We start from the raw sequence: 21,656 nt of genomic DNA, 5'->3' as shown, positions 1-21,656 counted from the left end.
ACTTACTATTATATTTGTTTATTGTACCCAGAATAATGTCTATTTGTGGTTAGATCGTGATTTTTTGCCTATCTCTAAACAAACGTGAATTAAGTCGGTTTTCTTCTATTTCATCCACAAATATGTTTTTAAGATTCATTTTTAATGTTTTGTTGAAATACTGCAGTCATACCAAGAAATACAAATAAATATTTAGATAAAAAGTTTTTGGCCATCTAATCACATTCAAACCAACATCCAAACTAGGCACATTACTAAAATATTGCAAGTGTAGCAGACGTAAAATCACAAAGCATAGGAAATACAGTATCAAAAAAGTATGGAGAACATTATTTTATAGTTTATGCAATCTTTACCTTTTCCTGGGAACTTACACTTGGAAAAGTCAAGATCTCCATCATTTTGTGATTTTTAAAAGACAGCCTATTTTACCCTAAGTTATATAAAATTCAGAACAATGCAGGTAAAGTTTCTTTATTGAATTTCTGAGTCTTAGGTACCTTTGAAAGCAAAAGGTCTTTTTCACGGAGGTGCTGTTAGGGGATTTGAAAGGGAACACTAATTAAGAGGCAAGATTAAAATAGAAAAGAGATATTGATGAAATAGTGAAAACTAGGTTATGAAAAGCTTTTTAAGTGAATAGAATAAGGGATTCTAATTCAAATCATTATAGCTTCGTTTCAGTGTTAATATTTAATTCCAGTGTAGAAAAGGAAAATGAATATGAATCTAATCCACTCTTTTGTAGAATCTGAGGTTTGGATTGAAAGTTCACAGCAACTATGGTTTGGAGGAGCAGGATGTAGAGGGTGGGAAACATATTCTATAATCAAAAAACCCTTCTTAAAATTGGCCATTTTAACTTTCACTTCATATATACATATATATCTGCTCCAAGAACAGATTACATCACTTTAGCAAAATCGAATTGGTTTGACCATTGTTGTTCTTCTCTGACCCAGATTTCCTGACTGACTTTAGGCTAAAACTGTTTGACAGGTGAAAATATAAACAGTGCAAATCCTGCCAAGCAAACTCTGAATGTCTTGATGTTGTTACCAGTTCAGTGAATAACTTCAAGACTTTCATGGAAGCAATAAAGTTGCTACTCCATTTTCCCCAATACTGAACTTCCAGGCCAGCAGGATATTAAATTGTTTTCAACATATGTGTAGTTAGCACATACCTTAATGCAATCTAATAATGTCTCTTAATTCTCAAATACTTTTTGTATCTTGACTCAGCTCTGCTTCCAGCTTTTTGATTGTTTGCCCATGGTGACAAGAAATATCTTCCAATTCTGGAGATTCTACCTTCTGTATCCTTCATTCTATTAATGAGACTTTTCACTGAATTTTTAATTTGCTCTATTGCAGCCTTCATTTCCAATAAATCGGCTTGATTTTGTTTCAGTATTGCTCTTTCCTGTGTGACGTACTCCTTAATTCCTTGAATTCCTGTATGTGCTTTTAATTGATGATAAGAAGCTTTATAATGAGATTTCTGAATTCTGTATCCCCCTCAATGTATTCCTCAGTGAACTCAGGTTGACAAAGGCTTTTTGCAGTTCTTTGTCTTGGTTCACCTCCTGAGCTCCCAGTGAACTCCTGTTCCCACCTGACTGCTGGTGGAGTTCCAGCTGCTGGCACAGTTCAGATTGCCGCTCGCTGAATGCCACTGGAGTGTCTGGTCACTGCAACACAACACCATTGTCTCCGCTGCTTTGCCATATCTGCCAATCTCCAGGTGCCCCCCGCCGTTGGTCTGTCTTCTCCCATTTCCTGGAATGTGCCCTCTCTGTTTCACCCTGACTAATGTTTCTCCATCTGTTTAAACATATTCTTGCCCTAACTTGTAAACGGTATGTGGGTCTACATGACAATTTATATGTACATTTATATGTATATAAATATACATATTCTTACCCTATTCTGCCATCTTGTTTCTCTCTGAACAGTTTTTATCTGCCAATTCTTCCTACTTCATAGCTAACAGACCTTGTAGGTCTTACAGAAGTATTATGAAAGGATGAAATTACCTTCTCGATTTGACGGATGGAAAAACCGAGGGTCAAGCAAAGTAACTAATTTGACAGACCCAGTCACCCCAGATTGGAGCTTCAGTCTGCCTGACTATCCCATGTTCTTAATGATTACTTGATTATACAACATAGTTTCTAGTCTAATATTTGTCCAACTATATATCTCTTCCAAACAAACAAATGCAGTTATTTTGCTTCATTTCTCTGGCAATTTTGAAAACAGAGCAAGCAAAAGCTCTTAAATGTGCTTGCACAATATTCAGGAACTTTCTCTTATTGACTATCAAGAGATGCATTTAACTCCTCCATAAGTACTTTTAAAGTATTTTTTCTAAAATTTATTATTAATTTTACTCAGAAGAATCACAGAAGCAGCGAGAGACAAATAGAGAAATCTTTGTTCCACTGGTCCACTCCCCAAATTGCTGCCATGGCCAGAGATGAGCCAGTCTGAGGCCAAGATTCAGGAGCTTCTTTCTAGGCCTTCCATGTGGATTTGGGGTACCATGGGCCTTGACCATCCCTGATAACTACCCATGCCATTCCTAGGAGGCCAGATAAGAAGAGGAGTACCCAGGAGACAAACCTGAGCACATGTGGGATGCCGGCAACACAGGAGGAGGATTAGCTTGCTATGCCACTACACCACAATGAAGTTTTATTCATAATTAGATAAAGCAATTGTTTTAGTATGCCACAAGTATAACAGAGCAAGGATATAAAAAATTCATTATGCTGATATAGTAGTTATTTTTTTAAATCTGAAAATATTATTCTCATCAAAACTCTAATATTGCTTTTTTCATGTATTAAACAGGGATATATCACCCAATGTGAGACTCTTACGAAGAAAGATTTAGAAATCTGAGATACTGATGCCATAGTATAAAAGTTCACCTTCTTACAGTGCGGTGGGGCAGGATTTTCTGTTTTCCATCCTCTATCCTTTTGTTCCAAACAAAATATTGGTCTTGATATTCTGCACATTTCTTCATTAAAATCCTCTCCTTTACCCCATTGAAAATGTCAACATATGCCGATAACATGATAAGTTTAGCAAAATAAATGCCCTTTAGCACAAAAAGAAAATGCCAATTGCACATATGCACTCATGTTGCTGAAGGATGAACTTCCACATCCACAGGAGTACTGATGAAGACTCACCTGCTTCCCATTGGGCTACGAGCCACATTTTGAGATTCACTGCTCAAAAGTCACTGCTTACTTTTTCAGTTAGACTCCACAACCCCTGTTTGTCCTTTATTTTCTTAACCTCCAGCAAGATCTGGCAGAATGGAAAAGCTTTGGAAACTCCGTTCTCCTAACTTTCGAACCTTCTACATCAGTAGATATGTATGTTGAAATCAAAACCAATTAAAGAAAGAATCATAGATCCCCTTCCTGTGTGTTGAATGAGAGGGTGATTTATCTGACCTCATGGTGCCATGTGTTCATCTTTCAGGGGACTGGGAAGCAATCTCTCTTTCCTATCTGAGGAAGAGAGGGCAAGCAGAACAGTTCAAATCAAAATATCAGTTTTATTGCTGGTGCGGCTAGTAGAGATGTGACTGAAGAACATAAATATAATGTCCTGTGACTGCATCTTAGACAATTACTCACTGGTCCCAGGCAATGCCAGTCCTCTGCCACAGTGACAGATCAGATTACGCATCTTTACAGGCAGGAAGACCCCAAAAAGAGTGCTCAGAGGAATACATGTCCTGGTATCTTATCCCAGTTGCACAGCTCCCTTCCCCTCACGGGAAGCCTGAGCAGGGGATGAATTCCAAAACATCATAGTGCTGACTGCACACACAGAACATCAGGACCAGGTAATAAATTTTTCCTCCTAAATTCATGGGATGAGGAGTATATAGCTGTGGAACAGTTAAAATGGGGTAACTTGTAAACTATATGTGGGTCTACGTGATAATTTATATGTACATTTATATGTATATGAATATGCATATTATATCACAAACTGTGTATCAGAGTAAAGCTGATCCTGAAAGCATCACAATCTTATCACAGAGTGAGAAGATAAAAATGAATAATATAGATTTTTTTCTAATTTCATCATAGGCATATTGGATTCCTAGAATTAGAAAGATCAATTTTAAAACTCCCAAATTGGTTACAGGAAACAGATGCTTATAAAGAGAAAAATTTACAACCAGTATAACACATTACTCAGGAAAATTCCATTAATTTCATCTATTAGAAATGGAATTCAAAACATTAATGACATTACCTTTAGGGGGTTTTCATCTTTTTCCTCCTCTTAAATGGTTTAGTAGTCAAAGTAGCAGAACCATTAATTACAAAAGAAATATAAATTGCACTAAGTCAGCTCAGGGTATTTTTAAATGATGAGATATCAAATATAAACTACCTAACTGAATATGAGCAGCTCCAAAGCAGAGCCGTGTTTTTGTCATCCTAAGGAGACCTATCATGTCACCCAGTCTCTTCCTCCTAGCAACCGCACAAGGTTGACCATGGTGACTCATGTATTCTTTCTTTCACAAAGATCTAGTGAATAGTTACTACATGTTCAGGCACTGTCCCAGATCCTGGGGAGACAGCAGAGAATCAGAATAAGAGGGCGCCGCATCAATGGATTAATCCCACAGCTTAGTAGAAAGATGTGGGATGAACAAATATATAAACAAGCAACTGTCAGGATGTGACAAATGCTGCGAGGAAATCAAACAACATGCCGGAGGTGGAGGGGAGTAGGCTGGCAAGGCCTCCCAGAGGATATGATGTTCAAATTAAGGACTGAAATACCAGAAGGAGCCACCACATAGTCATGCTGAGCAGCTCTGGAGGCAACAGGCAGGCAAATGTCAAGGCCATGTGAAAAGGACAGCATGGTTTGATGCAGGGTGGGACAAAGGAGGAAGGGGAGGGACATGAGAGGAAGTTCAGAGCTAATGGGAGCCAAAAAAGGAGGGCCTGGTAGACCACATCCCTGAAAGGATCTCTAATCATGAGGAAGAGTCCCTGGGGAATTTTAACGGATACAGGGAAACTGACATCTGAAAAAGCAGATCTTCTTAAGTAGATACAAAAGAATTTTAAGTAGAAGCTTCATGGCACTCCATGTATGAAACCTTAAGAACATTCTTTTCTATAAGCTTGCAGAACTCAGAAGACAAATGAAGATTCCAAACACATATTAGAGAACTCCAAACCACATTAAAATAAAAAGTAGAACAGATTCTGCTGAAAACCTTTCAGAACACAGTCCAGAGACAAATGAATTAGGTTAGAGAAAATAAGTGTGTAAAATAATGTGGCTAGAGAGAAACACAAAGAATGTATAACCACTTGCCTGGCATTCTGAAAGATGAGGCCAAGTATTTTGAAGGAAAGTCATTCAAATATTTAACAGGAAAAAATATTTTCAAAATCGAGTTTGGACCATGTAGACTTCAAAGGCATGCTACCTTGCAGGAACCATCAACAGGGAAATATCTTGGAGAGGTTTTTAGACAAACACTTCTGTGAGATTATAGGTCTAAAACAGTAATCAATGAGACAAGCTAACGTCAGGCTAGGAGGTTTTTCACAACAATCTTCAGTGCCATAAGACGTGGAAATAATAGCAGCAGAGTTCAAAGGCAAATAAATAAAAAAAAAATGTTGAATCAAGAATTTGCTGTCCAGCCTAGTTGTGATTTATTGTTGGAGTCACCATAAATATATTCTCAAATACAAAATGCCTCAGGAAGTATAGCACTCAGGAATCTGATTTAAAAGAAGCTATTTGATAATGAACGTCAGCCAAGCGAGGGATACATCAAAAGAAAGAACGCAGAGATGGCGAAATGCTTCTTAAAAAGAGAGGAAAAAGATTCATCCCTGGCATTGATTCGATTGCAATATGTCCCTAGCACTCTAAGGCTGTAGAAAATACAGTTGCAAAATACATTTATCACTATAAAGAATGTTAACACCACCACATCTCTTACTGACTTAATAGAACGAAAGTTTCTTTTAACCCCTTTGGATGTTAATAAGGATTGTTGGGTGGAGCCTCTCCTTCTGCATGGTTTCACCATTTTCAAAGCAGTTTAGGGTCACCCTGGCCTCATCAAGCTTGTTCCCAGTAAGCGGAAAGCAAAGGTGCGCTGTGCACCCACTTTCAGTCCTTACTGCCAGAGATTAGAAGTGCTTTTGGCTTTCACTTACATTAATGGTTGAGTATTGTGGATAGTGTCTGTAACACAGTACGTGATACAAATATCACAGAACATAACAAAGGAGAGTTGATGGAAAGAAGTAAATACTTCTCATTTTTGTAGGAAAGATTAATAAAGTCTAAATTTTATAATTCCAGAAAGAGATTTAATTATGATGTTTTGTGTTATTTAATGCTACAGACACTAGAAGAAAACATGTTTAATAACAGCAAAAGGCCATATATTCAAAGACAGAAAACTTGGGAATCAAAGGAACAAAGATAGCATAAAATCATAAAAACATATCTAGATCTGTTTCAAGAAAAAATGTCAAGGGATAAACTAAATGTTACAGATGAGAAATTACATCAGGTTAAACCTCTATTTGTAAAACCAACTTCCTACATCAAAGAACCTTGAATCTCTGCTACTCTATTTCTGATCCAGTTCTAACTAGTGTGCCTGGGAAGGCAGAGGAGGATGGCCCAGATGCATTAGCCCCTGCCACCTGTGTGGGAGAGCTGGATGGAGCTCCTGGCTCCCAGCTTCTGCTTGTCCACACCAGGCGACATCTAGGGAAGAAACAAGCAGTAGGAAGATTTCTCTTTTCTCTGTCTCCCTCTGTCTGTGTTTCACTCTGCCTTTCAAATAAATAAATAAACCTTTTTAAAAGTAACAGATTATTCAATGAGAATAAAGACATAATTTGTGATGGTATAAATTATAAACACAAAAATAAATGCCAGCTATATTAACTAATGAAAAAAGCAAGTTACAGAATAATATGTATACTTAATCCTACCTATATTTAACATAAGTGATCATAACATATACATTGCTGTATGTAACAAAACATTCATGGAAAATATTTGGAAGGAAATAGAAGAAATTATTATAATTATTGTAAGTTACTTCCAGAAATTGGAATGAAGGATTAAAAGGGTTACATCTAGTTTCACTGTATACCATAGACATTTCTGTATGTTAAACATTTTTTTACTAGCATTTGCACTTGACAAAAGCATTTTTAGTTTCTTCAAAATTAAAAGTTTATATTATTTGTACATTAAATGATAGAAATGACTCGATGGGTTTAGAATTCAGACTGAAATATATATTGCACTGCTGTGTGGTAACTTGAAGGCCGTGACTTCCCTATTGCCATAGAAATGTTTGCTCTGTGCTAGTTGTGATTTCACTTAATAGGATGAGAAGCAGAATGTCTAGCTGTTCTTCAGAAAGGAGGTAAAAATATTCTCTACAGGAAAGTCATATTCTTTAATTTTGTCTGAAGTGAGATTCTCATTTTGTCTAGAATCCTTTCTTCAATCCAATTACTCCTATATATAATCCCTAGCACATGTCAGGTCATTAAATACACTATTTTTGTTTGTACTGTATTTTACCATCCCTATTTTATGGAACATAATCAGAAATCCATGCACACACTATGGAATTAATCCATCTTTTCACAGGCAAGCAGAGATCTGAGAAATTACTTGTGTTGATGCAATGAACCAGATGGTTTCAACTTCAACTAATTGCTTCAACTCATTTTGTCACTCTAGTAGAATAGTTGAAATTTCTGTTTCAAATGCAAAGCTTTTACCTTCTTGGAAACTTGCCTTGTTTTGAGCAACTTTTAATCATGAGAGTTCTCATTTCACCTTCCACTTACCATTTCAATCTGAGACTTTAATACTGTTTCCAGAGTAACAACCCTCAAGTTAATCATGGCCTTGGGAATTGAGCTCCCCAGTGTACACACAGCCTGCCTGACTCTTGGTTCCCAGCATGGATGTTGGCCCCAAGTCAGCCCCTGGGATCAGGGGCAGTGCCTATCTGTCCATCCTTCCCGACAAACACTGTAAGGAAGCCAGAAGCAGCAACTTCTTCTCAGTGTTTTAAGAAAGGGAACCAAGGAACTGAACTGTTTTTAAGTTTTTTATGTTTCTTTTTATTTATTTGAAAGGCAGAGCAGAGAGAGGCAGATAGAGCTGTTCCAGACACTGGGGAGTGAACCAGCAACTAGAAAATCCATTTCTGCCTTTCAGATATATAAAATAGATTTTTAAAAAGTTAAAGACCATGAGATGGAAATAGAGTCTAGAGCTTTATTTGGGCCTACCATCTTGATTGGCAATCATTATATCTTTTTTTTTTTTTTTTGATCTCCCAAACTGGCATTTTGCTCTAGTTGCCATTCATTTATTTTGTACGCACTTTATACAGAGGATGAATTGTTTCCTAACAATATTCTGAATTCTCAAAACAGCATCATTCTGCATTTAAAACAAGCTGGGATAAAGACTTCTAAGAGTTCCTGTTCTATAATAGGAAACACTGGTATGCCAATCTCTTCATTAGGGAAGTGTATGCTCGGAAGTATGTCTTGCTTCACAGCTTTTGCGTTCATGCACTAGTCATGGATGACCTAATATGATTGGGATGGCCATTACAGAGATTTTAATTTCCTACCATGCAAGCACCTATCTCAAATAGTCATATTGCACTTCTCAATATACATACCAAAGACAACCTTTTGGCCTTGTAGTTAAAGGCCCACGTCTTATATCAGAGTACCTGCACTGGATAGCCAACTCAGGCTCCAGTTAGCAGCTTCCTAGGGAGGACAACAGGTAAAGGCTCAAGTGAATAAGTTTCTGCCACTGCATGGGAGAACTGGATTGAGATCCTAGCCTCTGCTTGGGTCAACTCAGTATGGCTCATTGAGGACATCTGGAAAGGAAGCTAATGAGTGGGAGCTCGGCCTGTCTCTCAAAGAAATAAACACGTGGCAAACTATTGCAAGTTTTAAGGGTAGTAATAGTGTTCATGGCTTAAATTAAAACTAATGCTAATAAAATAATTTGATTTATATTTTAGTAATCTTCAAATATTTAGGGTTTTTTTTCCCCAAAGTAAACCTTGAAACGACAAGTGTTTTAAAAAACAAATTGGAATTGTTTACCATTGCCTAAGTTATTAGTGTAATTGGCTTTTGTTACAGATTTTAAAATGCATTTTCGCCCCTCACTCTTTTGCCATGCACTGGTAACAGGACACAATGTAAAGTAACTCCAAGTAAGTTCTTAAGAAAATTATACAGCATCTTCTTTTCTGTGATTATATGCAAACGCAAATTAAAGGTGCCCCTCAACTTGAAACTAAAATACCCCTAATCTCAGTCTTCATTCTGTCTTCTAGACCTGAACCAAGACACATTGCAGTGAAAATATTTATGAACTTACCATTCATTCTAATTTTTATTATAATTAGAAAAATTCCATTATATAAAACATCATGTTTGTAACTTCTCAGCAGTCTTCTGTCCAGCAGGCCCCAAGAATACTAAGGGGTGAGACGACAGTGCTCTTCTGCAGCAGAAATACTGGAGACAAACTGGTGGTGAAAGATGTCCATTTATTTGAAAGAAGTCACAAGTTTATATAGGGTAGGAAAAGGAGGCAGGCAGAAGGTGGTCCAAACAGTACTTCCACCCAACAAAAACACTGTGATTGGCTAACAGATATGTCTATCTCTCTGGACCCTCCAATGAAGTTAAAGGTCAGGAAGCACAGAAAACACAAGAAACTGTGTCTCAGGGCATACTCCTAACCTGCTGAAAAGCAGGATGAATGTAACATTTGACTTCCTAGAGCTGTTTACAAAAGAAATCCTAGCACAGTTCAATTAAGAGCAAAGAAGAGAGACTGCGGTGCAGCCCATCGCTCTTGTTGCATGTACAATGAACAGGCCGTGTTGTGGTGTCAGTTAGCCAAGGACAGTGTGACATGTGCTTATGGCCTCCCATATGGGCTAGGCAGGCGGAGATCACACAGTAACTAGAAACTAGAACCATTTTAAGTTTACATAAAATGTCTCTTTAATTTTATTTCTTTTTAACTGAAACCATTCACAAATTCACATAAAATATGTCACTGATATTTATCAAAGGTGCAATAAAGCAATATGAGTATGGATTTATCAGGATCACAGAAATTGTTTTGGCCAGTCATCAATTAAGAATTGAATATCCTAAACCAGATTTACTACCATCTGAATTCCTCTTTGTCTATTTTTGCAGACAATGCAAATGGATGTCAACAGGCTAAATGTAACCTTGCTTCGGATATTCCGCCAAGGAGTGGCTGCTGCTTTAGGACTCTTACCCCAGCAAGTGCACATCAACCGCCTCATTGTAAGATGCCTGCTTTTCACATTTCCAGAATTCAAACTTAACCATTGAGCAACTTTACCATTTGTGGCTCCTTAGCCGATTATGACATATCAGCTGTTTCTGTGAATAAAGTTATGTTAGAATAAGACACACCCACTTATTTATCTTTTATGCATATCCACTTTCATGGTACCATGGTAGAGCTAAGTCGTTGCCACAGATTGGCCAAAAAGGCCAAGACTGTTTAATGTTTCACAGAAAATATTTGCCAACCATGTCATAATTCAGGGCTAGCTATCCTGTTCATGGTCCATATGAATAAAGAGACCACAAATACTTGCCTACTACTGAAACTACTCCCAAAATACTCTCCACAAAAGTGAACATCCCTATAGCAGGTAAAGTGCTATTTCCAAACTATGCATTAAACACTTTCAAAGAAATCAGTAGAGTGAAGGACCTGAAGTGCATAGGGGATTTTGAATATGAAAAATAATACCAATTGACCCATGAGGATAGCAGCCTAAATGAGATGCAAGAATAGACACCTGACAGGGGATGTCTTAGTGACCCTGAGTTCTGTAAGTTCTATTGTGTTTGCTATACTCCACACCTGTCTACCACAATGGAAACCTGCACTTGGATGTGGGTATAAGCAAAAGACAAAAACAAAAAGGATAAATTTGTATCAGATTTCATACCAGATGATATTTTCTTTGTAGAAATCCAGTCATAATATCTTTAATTCATCTTTGTTTTTTATTATCGCTTTATCCATTGCCTATTTTCCTGATGGACCACTGTCTTTTTCACTTTTTATTTGTTAAACTGTCATTTTAGTAGAGTCACTGAACCATTGACTATATTTTAAATATGTTATATTGACTATATTTTAAAATATGTTATGTTAAAAATGGTATCCTTCCAAAATTAAATCATTTAAAGAAAGAACAGGGGATATAGCTATAGTTAAGTGTACCATGCTGCTGACTGTTACAAAGTAGTGAAATGTGTTTTGCCTTCCTTTACACATTCATAGAAAATTCTTGCTGTTTTCAGGAAGCCCATTCTGCCGTGTGTGCCATATGTGTATGTACAAGTATATGATGAATTGTATGAACGAAGGTCCTATCTAAATCTATAGAATTTGACATGAAGAAAGAAAGCAATGAAAATATTTCATTTATTTTGTCTAAAAAAGCTTTTTAATACAAATGCAAAAAATATTATGCAAGATTTTTTAAAATATCCACTAACATTTACAGTGTTTTTCCTTTCACTAGGAAAAGAAGAACAGTGTTGAGCTGTTTGTGTCTTCCTTAAATCGAAAAACAGGAATTTCTGATACTCTGCCGTCTGAAGAAGTGCTGCGTTCACTTAACATAGATGTTTTACACCAAAGCTTATCGCAGTTTGGAATCACAGAAGTCGCTCCTGAGGTGTGTAGTGAAGTGACATACTTCATTTAAAATCTCTACAATCGGCATAATATAAAAATCTACCCCTAAGAGATTTTTATGATGAAAGCTGTTTATTCTACATGATTTGATTTAAAACACACACACACATACACACACACAAAGAAACCTCTAAGGATCAAAATTCTCTGATATTCACACTCTTTATGTTTTATTCCTTAAGGAAATTTCATTTTCATAGTGTAGCTTCACTCTTTGACACTTTCTTCTGTAAATCTTTATGACCTTGCAAAGCGTTAAAACTCACCCTGTAAATAGTCCAAGAGAGGTCACTTAAATGTGTTTTGCAACTGACCATTACAAACAGACACACCAAAAATAAAAAACCAAATCTCAAGTGTTTCATCTTGGACAGGTGTAACCCCCTTCATTGCTTTCATTGTCAAAAAAAAAAAAAAAGTAAAGGATATTTGTAATTTTTACACAGCTTGGTCATTTGAAGAGCAATTTTGTTGTGTCTTTCATGAGAAACCAGTCATAGAAAACCATGTATTTTCTTTAGTTTTTGAATTGTCCCTAGCACCTTTATCATCTCGTGCCTTTGTGACTTTAATCTCCTTTCCATTTCTCAGCCTCTATTCTACTCAGACTTTCCTCAAGGATCTTTATCTTAAAATTATCTAATTCAGTTCACTGCATAAATACAGAAAGTAAGGGCCACAAATCATAAATGACTCTCTCAAGATGACAGAAAAAAACTGAATGTAAAGCCTCATTTAAAATCTGAATTCCTTGTCTGTCCTCCTCCCTAATAGATCACACCGCCTCTCACTGCAGCCACCATCAAAATTTGGCATTAAAAAAGTTGGGTGCAAGCTGATTTTTGAATCTCAAAGGATACAGATACTTTGGATCTGTTTGGGCAGGTCATTTAATCTCTACATTTTTCTCTGTTTGCATAGAATCAACGTCTCTGAGTCTCACTTCTTCATTCTAATCTGTGCATAGTCCTTATCTTACTGACTGTATGGAAATCCTCACGCAGATGCTGACCAAATACAATCCGAAGGCAGCATGGATTGGCAGAGTGAAACTATGCTCACTTGTATTCCATCACTGAACCGTAACTGACCCAGACACCCTCACTAGGTCCCACACTTGGTGTCTTTTCCTCCCCTGCCTCCCTCTACCCACACACACAAATTGTGTTTTCTTTCTTGCTACCACCAATGTAATCTTTCCCAACATCCATCTGGTCAAGCCCTCCTCATTTCATTATTCATTAGCTTGTAAAATCCTGCAGAGTGAAGTCTGAACTGGTCAAGATGATACGTCCTTTATGTGCTGGATCTCATAATTGTTGAATAACACTTTCCTAGGTTATGTTTCCAGATTTCTAAATTTCATTCCATGGCATGCCCTCATTCCTTGTTTTAAAAACGTTGATTCCCGTGTGCACCTTTTCAAGTCTACCGTCTGACAGAGCCTTCCCTTACGCTTCTGCTCAGAAGAGTGTTCGCTGTTTCATCTTATTGCCCCGTGTTGGTCATCCAATCCATCTCTGCATTGTGCATACCTTGAGAGCACATATGACGTATCTGTGTGTCCTCAGGGCTTTCATGTGGTGCCTGGTACATCCTGGGCACACAGGGAAAACCCCAGTCGCTAAAGCGTCAAACGCTGCTTTGAGTACTATCAGCATAAACAATCCAGATAAAAAATGAATAAAAACAAGAAACTAAATAAAACACATGATTTTTGCTCTCAATGAGTTTATATATTCATAGAGCAAATAAGATACAAAGAGACAGTAAGAATCCAGGGGATATATCTAAGTTATCACAGTAGGCCATGGTGGCCTAGAAGGAGCCACCTGGTGTTTCAAAGTGACCAGGACAGAAGGCCAATACAAACTTCAGCCCCCAGGTACTTCTCAGCCCTGACATTGAAATGGCTCTTTTTGTACCAATCAAAAGCCAGTCCACACCCCAGACCCTTCACAGACTAGCTAACATATGTTTGCCTCAAATGTTTTCTTTTTTACATTTTCAAAAGATCATTAGAGTATTCTCCTTCTGCAAGCTTCCAGAAAATATTATAAGCACTTCTCCCTGTTGTTGTATTCTAAGCTTTGAGGCCATTCTGATGACTTGGGATTCTGGCAATTTATTATTAAGTCATCCAAATGGGAACCAAGAGAAGATCGCCATCTGAATAAATCAGAAAGATTTAGTCAAATAAAGCACTTGCGTGGAATAATGAAAGTATATCTTTAATTCACTAATTTTAATTGATTACTTTTAAAAAGAAAGCTTATCAGACGGCCAAAACGTGAATCTGGAAGTCTAGATAATCTAGAATCTCTGAAGAATGCATTCTGGGAGAGGAGAAAGTATTAACATTAGATAGAAAGAGCATTTCACCAAGGCATATGGATGTTTGAACCTTTGGACATGTGCCCTCGAACAGGCTAAGGACTATATTCCAACCTCAAGTGCTATCCGGGGAGCTCCGAGAAAGCCCTCTGCAGTGAGCAGGCTCCTAGGGCAGAGCTGCGTGGAAGAGACACAGACTAGAGGAACACTGTAAATATATGCTATGGGTGGTTAAAGCCACGTAGTGATATTCTGTCAGTTTCCACGTTTTTTTAAGATTTATTTAATTTTTATTGGAAAGTCAGATATATGGAGGAGGAAAGAGACAAAAAGGAAGATCTTCCACCCGCTGATTCACTCCCCAAGTGGTGGCAACAGCCAGAACTTCACTAATCCAAAGCCAGAAGCCCGGAGCCTCTTCCAGGTCTCCTATGAGGGCGAAGAATCCCAAGATTTTGGGCCATCCTCAATTGCTAACATTCCCAGGCCACAAGCATGGAGCTAGATGGGATACGGAGCCGCCACAATTAGAATCAGCACCTCTATAGAATACTGGTGTGTGCAAGGCGAGGATTTTAGCTATGAGGCTACCCTACCTGCTTCTTTATTCATCCTTTTGCAGTGAATACTTCCAGTTGCTTATGCCTTAAGTCATCCTTCTACATTTTAATCTTAAAATGTGTTTGCTGTAGTAATTTGCTCCTAAAATTGAAAATGGAACATTGATCCTTTGGCCTGTCATCCTTTCAAACACTGTCAGTGAAGCCTCAAACATCTGTGTCTAAACTCAAGTGACCTGCTTTCAGAGAAAGGTGTGTTTGTGTTATTGCTGTTCCTGTTGCTGTTTCTTTCTATGATGAACTTTTTTTATTGGAGATGACTCTTGGGAAAAAAAGAAAAACACCAAAAAGGGAACTTCTTTCATTTATCCCTTTTTTGTTTCTAATCTGAGCCTATTAAGAGAAAAAAAAAATACATGCTTTTAAGTTTTTGTAGGGTCCTGGGAACACCGTAGGCACTAAACTTTCATTTTGTTATTTTTTTTCGAAACTTTTATTTTATAATAAGATGCTCACAAGATAAAGCTAGGTCTCCTCGTGCCTAATAAGTCAAATCACAGGGAAATCAAGCTAATTATTTCAGTTTCTACGTAATAATTTTTTCAAGAGATGAATTAAATCTCAAAGCAATACGCTCCACACTTATATTGAAAATCCTGATTTAGGAACCGTTTTTGTTCAATTGCAAATGGCTCCAGTTTCACAAGTTTTGTAGTTCAAAGAGAAAATTACCTTCTTTAAATAGCAGGCCAATGTGCTAACTGTTGCATTCACAAACCCTACAAAACGTACAAACCATATTACGTAACTATGTACTATAATTCATAACCAAGAGTGTAAACGATTACAGACCTACCATATACACAATATGTGATAGTACTTCAAGTTCATGGAAAAGATAAGATTAAAAAATAAGTTTATCTTAGTGCCAAAAATTTGAGACCTAGGTGTAACTGTTTTATACTATGCATTTTCCATTAACTTTTGAACTCCCACATATGCATAGGTTTCAAATTTTTTTTACAAGGTAAAATCATTCCTTAGTTCGGTTTCTTTGGGTTTTTTTTTTTTTTTTTGAAGTATCCTTTTATTACGCACATTATTAGACCTGCTAGGTGTAAACATTAAGCTCTGGCAAGTCTAAACCATACTCACACTGATCCCCACAGCCATACTGAGAGAACTTGGAATTTCTCCAACACAACCTTGCTATGGCAGCATATAGCTCATGTCTCTGCCAAAATTAATCAAGATAACCAGAAAATTCCATTTTTAGCATTTTCACTATATTCTTAGCCTGTAGGCTTCATGTCCCCTAAAGACATGTATGCAAATCTCTATCATCTCCCCAAGAATTTCTGGTAAGAACTGCAAAGAAGGACAAAAGAAAGAGAAAAGAGGAGAGGAGAGAGAGCAGGGAAAGAAAGGGGAGGAAGAAGAAACGAGAAAGAGGAGGCCAAGGGAGGAGAGAGGGGCAAGAGAGAGGGAAAGGAAGAGCAAGCAGAAGAAAAGGGAGAGGAAGGAAGGAAGGGAGAAATTGAACATCAATTCATCAAATTATTAGACAGGATATAAAAAAAAACTCCATGTCATAAATACAGAGAAAAAGCCAAATTTTAAATAGAGAAACCCATCCATTACTTTCACTGTACTAAGATGAAAGGCAAAGTATCTATGAAATAACACAGAGAGATGATACAGTGGCATTCGGATGACCAGGTCATGCAGATTTTCAGTCATTGACCCTTAGGTTCCCTGACAAATTAGAAAAGGCATGAGGCGAACCCTATGCAGAGGTTAGGTCTGACATTCCTGTGAATGATAATCTTTTGTTTTGTGAGATCTTAACTACAAACTTTTCCATTTATTACACTGCCCTTATCACGCTTTTTAGATCTCTGTACAAATATAGTAGTGCTCCACGGGAGTAGCATGACTCAGAAGGAAATCTATTTACCAAGAAAATGCAGTGACTAAGTTCTAGTTCAAAACATGAGTCTTTGTAACTGGGGGAGGGGGATGGGAGGGTGCGGTGTTAATTCTTCCATCCTGGATGCTTCAGCTAAAAAAGAAAACAAAAGACGTTTGTGTTCAGCAGAAAGGAACATATTGATTTTCCAGAAGTCATTGAGCTACAGCAGGAAAAGAAAAAAAAAAAAAATCAACGAAACTGGTTTAGGAACACAAATCTCTTTCCTCCCACCTAACAATTCTTTTTATCCAAATCTGACATGAACTAAGTGCCGATTTATATACTTAAACTTGACAAAAAATATGCTGCCTACTTGAAGACTTAACTAGCTTCTGTTTTTTATTTTTCTAAGTAGCTTGTTTTTATAGCAAACAATGGATGTTATTCGGTTGCCTGTTTAAAAAGTTTTGTTTCCATGTTTTTACTGGATATTTACAAGTCTTTTGTTGGTTTCCAACTATGTCTAAGGAGACACTGAAATAAAGAAATGATCTGGCTGAGCTCAAAGAGGTAAAAGGAATGTTGTCACTTGAACACAAAATTCTTGTTCTAGAAGTATTTGGCTTCAGTGGTTCAATAATTATTTTTAGATTCCCCATTCATCAATTTACCATGTCTGTATTTCTAAAAACTATACCCCGATTGATGCTTGTACCTCTGCATCTGTCTTTGTCTTAGCAAGCTGGCACGCTGGAGTGAGCACACCAGTGCACTACCAGCTAAGGAAATAGCAGCTTCAATGGCTTCCATCACTAAGCAAAAGTCTCCCTTTAAGTGACTGCTAGAGTCACAATGGAGTTCAGAGGCTTTTCTCCCTCGTCCACCTATTCACATCTGTCCCCAAACTAACCTAAGCTTAAACGTTTGTGCTAAAGGCTTTTTTCAAAGCAAATTTTAAAACAACGAATGCATTTTGAGCCTTAAGAAATAGTAGCAACAATTTCAAAGCTCAAACAAAAATTATTAAATATATATTTTAGTCAACTGTTCCTTAATTTCACTGATAGTAACAACCACAAACAGAAATACATCCTAAGTGAAGGGGATAAAAAAAGTCAACCTTCAAGAAAAAAAAACAGAATTATAATGAGAGGAAGCATTTAACTTAACTGCTAATCATGAGATATTTGGTTTCAAGTTAAAGTTTGTTCATAAATTCATAATGCTATTAAGTAATGAGACTTCACTTCAGTCTAACATTTTTATTTTAGTTAACATGTTTTAATAGGTTTATTAATAGGAAATAAAATTAAAAGACTGTTTTTCATGTCTCTCCTTCAGTCTTCTACTCTCAAAATAGTGAGCAAAACATTGAAAAAATAAAAAGGAAACCTATTTGCCTGGCTTCTCTCTAAAGAAATCTGAAGTTTTTCATGTGCTTTACTGTTTTAAATAAAATGTCTGAACAATTTGTTAGGATAGAATGATACTTCAGTCAGATTCTGATCAAGTAGATTTCATTTAAAGGAGAAAGAAAAAGTTGTGATGAAAGGGGAAAACATAAGATCCTGCCAGCGTTGATGTGTTTATTAATACATCATGAGATCTGCTTGCACCTGTTTCACTTTTGTTTAAAAGTAAAGAGCCTTCTCCCAGCACGGAAGCTAGGGTGTTGGTGTTGTGGGAGGGGACTCAGTAGACAAGCTGCAACGATTTCCTCAGCATGTAACAGAACAGAACTCTCCTTACCTGTGAAGCAGGTAGTTTCCAAGAGGGCCAGTGAGGGACCTTTACGAAGCCTGGGACCTGTGTTTGCCCGCTCCCGCGGGTTGCTCCTGTGCAGGAGGTTAAGCTATTTCCTGATAAAGAAGGATGGCTGTCTACTGTCTGGGATCAGTTTGAGAAGCGGCTCTGTCAGCAGGGGAGTGTAGGTGTGTTCCGCTACTCTGAATGGAATAAAGCTTAAATACGGTAGTGTCTGATAACACCAGTTTCCTCAAGCTCTCTTCTAACATCGGACTTTCTGTTTTGCTTCTAAAGAAAAATGTTTTACAAGGGCAGCATGAAGCGGACAAAATCTGGAGCAAGGAAGGATTTTATGCTGTTGTCATTTTTCTCAGCATCTTCGTTATTATAGTCACATGCTTGATGGTAAGTTTGCTTCTTTGTATATTTTATCTTTTGCTGACCTCATTGTGTAATATTATTGAGCACACTGACCTTCAAATGAATGTGGGACAGAGTGGCAGCAGAAGCAACCCTGGAATCCTGTGAGGTTGGGACTTTCCTATCCGACAGTGCAGTGATTGTTTAAAGAAAAAGTTCAGAAATGTGGATGCTGACCTGCATGGGGAGGCTGCACTTGCACTTGCACTTTGGTAACTTGATCAACCCTAAGAATGAAGCCCGGGAAAGTGATTTACTGAGGTCATTGATGTCCTCAAAGGAGTTAAAGTCACAGAGGGCACATTTTGGGCTTACTTTATTTCTTCCTTTATATCATTTCTTATGGAACTCAGGCACTTTTTTTAAAAAAAGAAAATATGCCATTGGACTGAGTTCACTCCTGCAGGAATGACTTTTTTTCCCTATGTTCCAAGGACCTTGAAAGCAGTCTATGAAATTTCAGGCAAAGAGAGGGAAGCAAAGATACCTCAAATGCTAAACCATCTACTACCAACCAATTTTTTTAGGTGCACGACTAATAAACAAGTATAAAACATGCATTGCAACATCTCAATAAGAAACAACATACAGCCTATAAAAGTACATTTTGGATTTAAGAAATGCAGTCCAAAATAAACTTAACCCACTAAATCAACTCTGGAATTGAAGAGGTTAACTATTATCTTTTGAACAGAATGAGAAATTGTGTTTTTATTATTTTTTTGAAAATGCAACATAGCATAACATGAAGTTTACAGATGGGGTTTAATACATTTTTCTGTGTCTTTTTTTTTTAATTTCACACAGTTTTAGAAAAACAATCCTCCTTATTAAATGCCCTTTTCTTCTATCCACAATCAATAGTGTTCCAAGTGTTGGATTTTATTCATTTGTGCTCCCCCTGCTGGGAATAGATTTATGTTAGAAAGATTAGGGCTCATTCTAGGAAAGAAGAATCAGAATGGGTCTGAACTTGAAGAATATACCACTAGTGAGACATTGAAGGGAGTGAAAATGGGCTTGTCTCTGAGTTCAGAATATGGGAGCAACAGGAAGACCCTAAAACTCCATTGGAACAAATCTGAGATATCCTTAGGTCAGCCACTAAGAAAGATTTTTAGAAATTATGACCCAGTAAAGAAAATAGTTTGAGAGTAAGAAAATGAATTTTTACTCTTAAATGGTGGAGATTCTGGGGGGAAGACTTTCAAAGAGAGCAGGTTGGTGGCTTTACGGGAATTGCGGCAGAAGCCTCTGGTGTCTTCCTAGTGTCTTGGGCAGTGTGCTTGTTTTCACGGCTAATTACACTTCTTGCTTTAGTACAGGAGTTCTCAAGTGTCCTCTTGTCAGTCATAAATAGGGTGTTTTTCTATCTCACAGGTGAAAAGGAAGAGGTGGGGGAGAATAGAAAGAGGTAGAATGTGGTAAAAAAAAAAAATGGTTCTGAGGAGAGGGATAGCGCTCTGGAGAACAAAGACTAGAAGAAGTGGAGATGCGGATGCGGACAGGGTCTTTGCGTAACCAAACGGGCAAGGAGCAGCAGACTGGAACTTCCTATGCACATGTAACATATGCATTTTAAATTTTTATTGTTATTATTATGTTCCATGGTAAAGTTTTGTAAGTATAGAGATCCCCCCTTTCTCTCCTCTTTTTCCCCCACTCCATTTTCCTCGCCCACCATTTGATTACAGTAGTTTAGCTCTTTAGTTACAGTTACTGGCTTAGCATTCTGCTATTTCAATACATCATGATATTGTAGACATAGGCACAGGTAAAACAAATATATAATATCATATTGTCAAGGTATATTTGACAATTCCACTGGGAGTCCTCCGTTTATTCAGAAGTAGAGATGCTTACCGGAACATATCCTCACTTCCCATTGTGCTGGTCTCCGTTATAAAGTTCGTCTTTACGAACATATGTATATACTTGTTCACCTATTCTAGATTCTGCATTTCTAAGTCAGGGATTCCCTAAATATCCTACAGAAGCAGAGTCATGCATTAGGTTCTCGTGGCAGCAAAACCTAAAGAAGCCACACCCTCCCTCCCTGAGAGAAAAATGATAACTCCTCTGTGGCTGACATTTGCAAATCTACGTGAAAGTCAGAAATCTAGAGAAGTTTGTTCCAAGATTATCAGAACGCAGAAAAAGAACTCTGTCTTAAAATACAGGTGATTGCTACTGGTTTGGCCTATAGATTCATCCACTTGTTCAATCAGCACATCCCTGCAAAGTATCTGCCATGAGACTTTTGTTGGCACAGTGGGCAAAAAAAGAAAATAAGATAGATGAGGTGTCTGCTGTCTTGAAACATATGTTCTAGAAGGAAGCAAAAACAATGCTTGTTTCGGAGAATGAACTACACTGTCTGATTTCAACTAGACAACATTTTGGAACACACAAGATTGTGGCAATAGTGGAAAGATCCTTGGTTGCCAGCAGTTGAGGATAAAGGCAATGATTTAGCAGAAGATAGAAGATTTTAGAATACCAGAACTATTCTGTATTCCAAAATGGTGAGTATGTGACATTATGAACCAATCAATCAAAACCCATGGAGCATATAACACAAAAAAGTAAACCCTCACCTACACAAGAAATTTTAGTTAATAATAACAGCATATCAGTATGGATTCATTGGTAGTAACCAAGGTACCTCAATAATGCAAAATATAATAATACAGGAAATTGTTGGAAGCAGAGAGGAGAGGATGTTACATAGAAACTTTATACCTTCTGCTCACTTTTTCTGTAAACTTAAAACTTCTCTAAAAATAAAGTCTATCATTTGTTTATAAAATGGAATAG

At 37.3% G+C, this 21,656-nt stretch overlaps 1 protein-coding gene across 3 annotated transcripts in view; it reads left to right on the top strand.

The window, feature by feature from the left end:
• Positions 1-21,656, top strand: part of PTPRR (protein tyrosine phosphatase receptor type R) — a 218,430-nt gene that overhangs the window by 101,607 nt on the left and 95,167 nt on the right. The window contains exons 3-5 of one of the 3 annotated variants that reach the window (XM_004583029.2): positions 10,316-10,429; positions 11,692-11,847; positions 18,714-18,824. In XM_004583029.2, the coding sequence (XP_004583086.2) occupies positions 10,316-10,429; positions 11,692-11,847; positions 18,714-18,824 (381 nt within the window). Of the gene's footprint in view, positions 1-10,315; positions 10,430-11,691; positions 11,848-18,334; positions 18,605-18,713; positions 18,825-21,656 lie in introns of those variants that run through there. The other 2 variants (XM_058673533.1, XM_058673532.1) reach the window with 2 other exon arrangements.

Source organism: Ochotona princeps, chromosome 15, assembly GCF_030435755.1.
Source record: "Ochotona princeps isolate mOchPri1 chromosome 15, mOchPri1.hap1, whole genome shotgun sequence".
Classification (NCBI taxonomy): domain Eukaryota; kingdom Metazoa; phylum Chordata; class Mammalia; order Lagomorpha; family Ochotonidae; genus Ochotona; species Ochotona princeps.
Note: the sequence above shows the minus strand (reverse complement) of the source record. Positions and strands in the feature narration are given on the sequence as shown.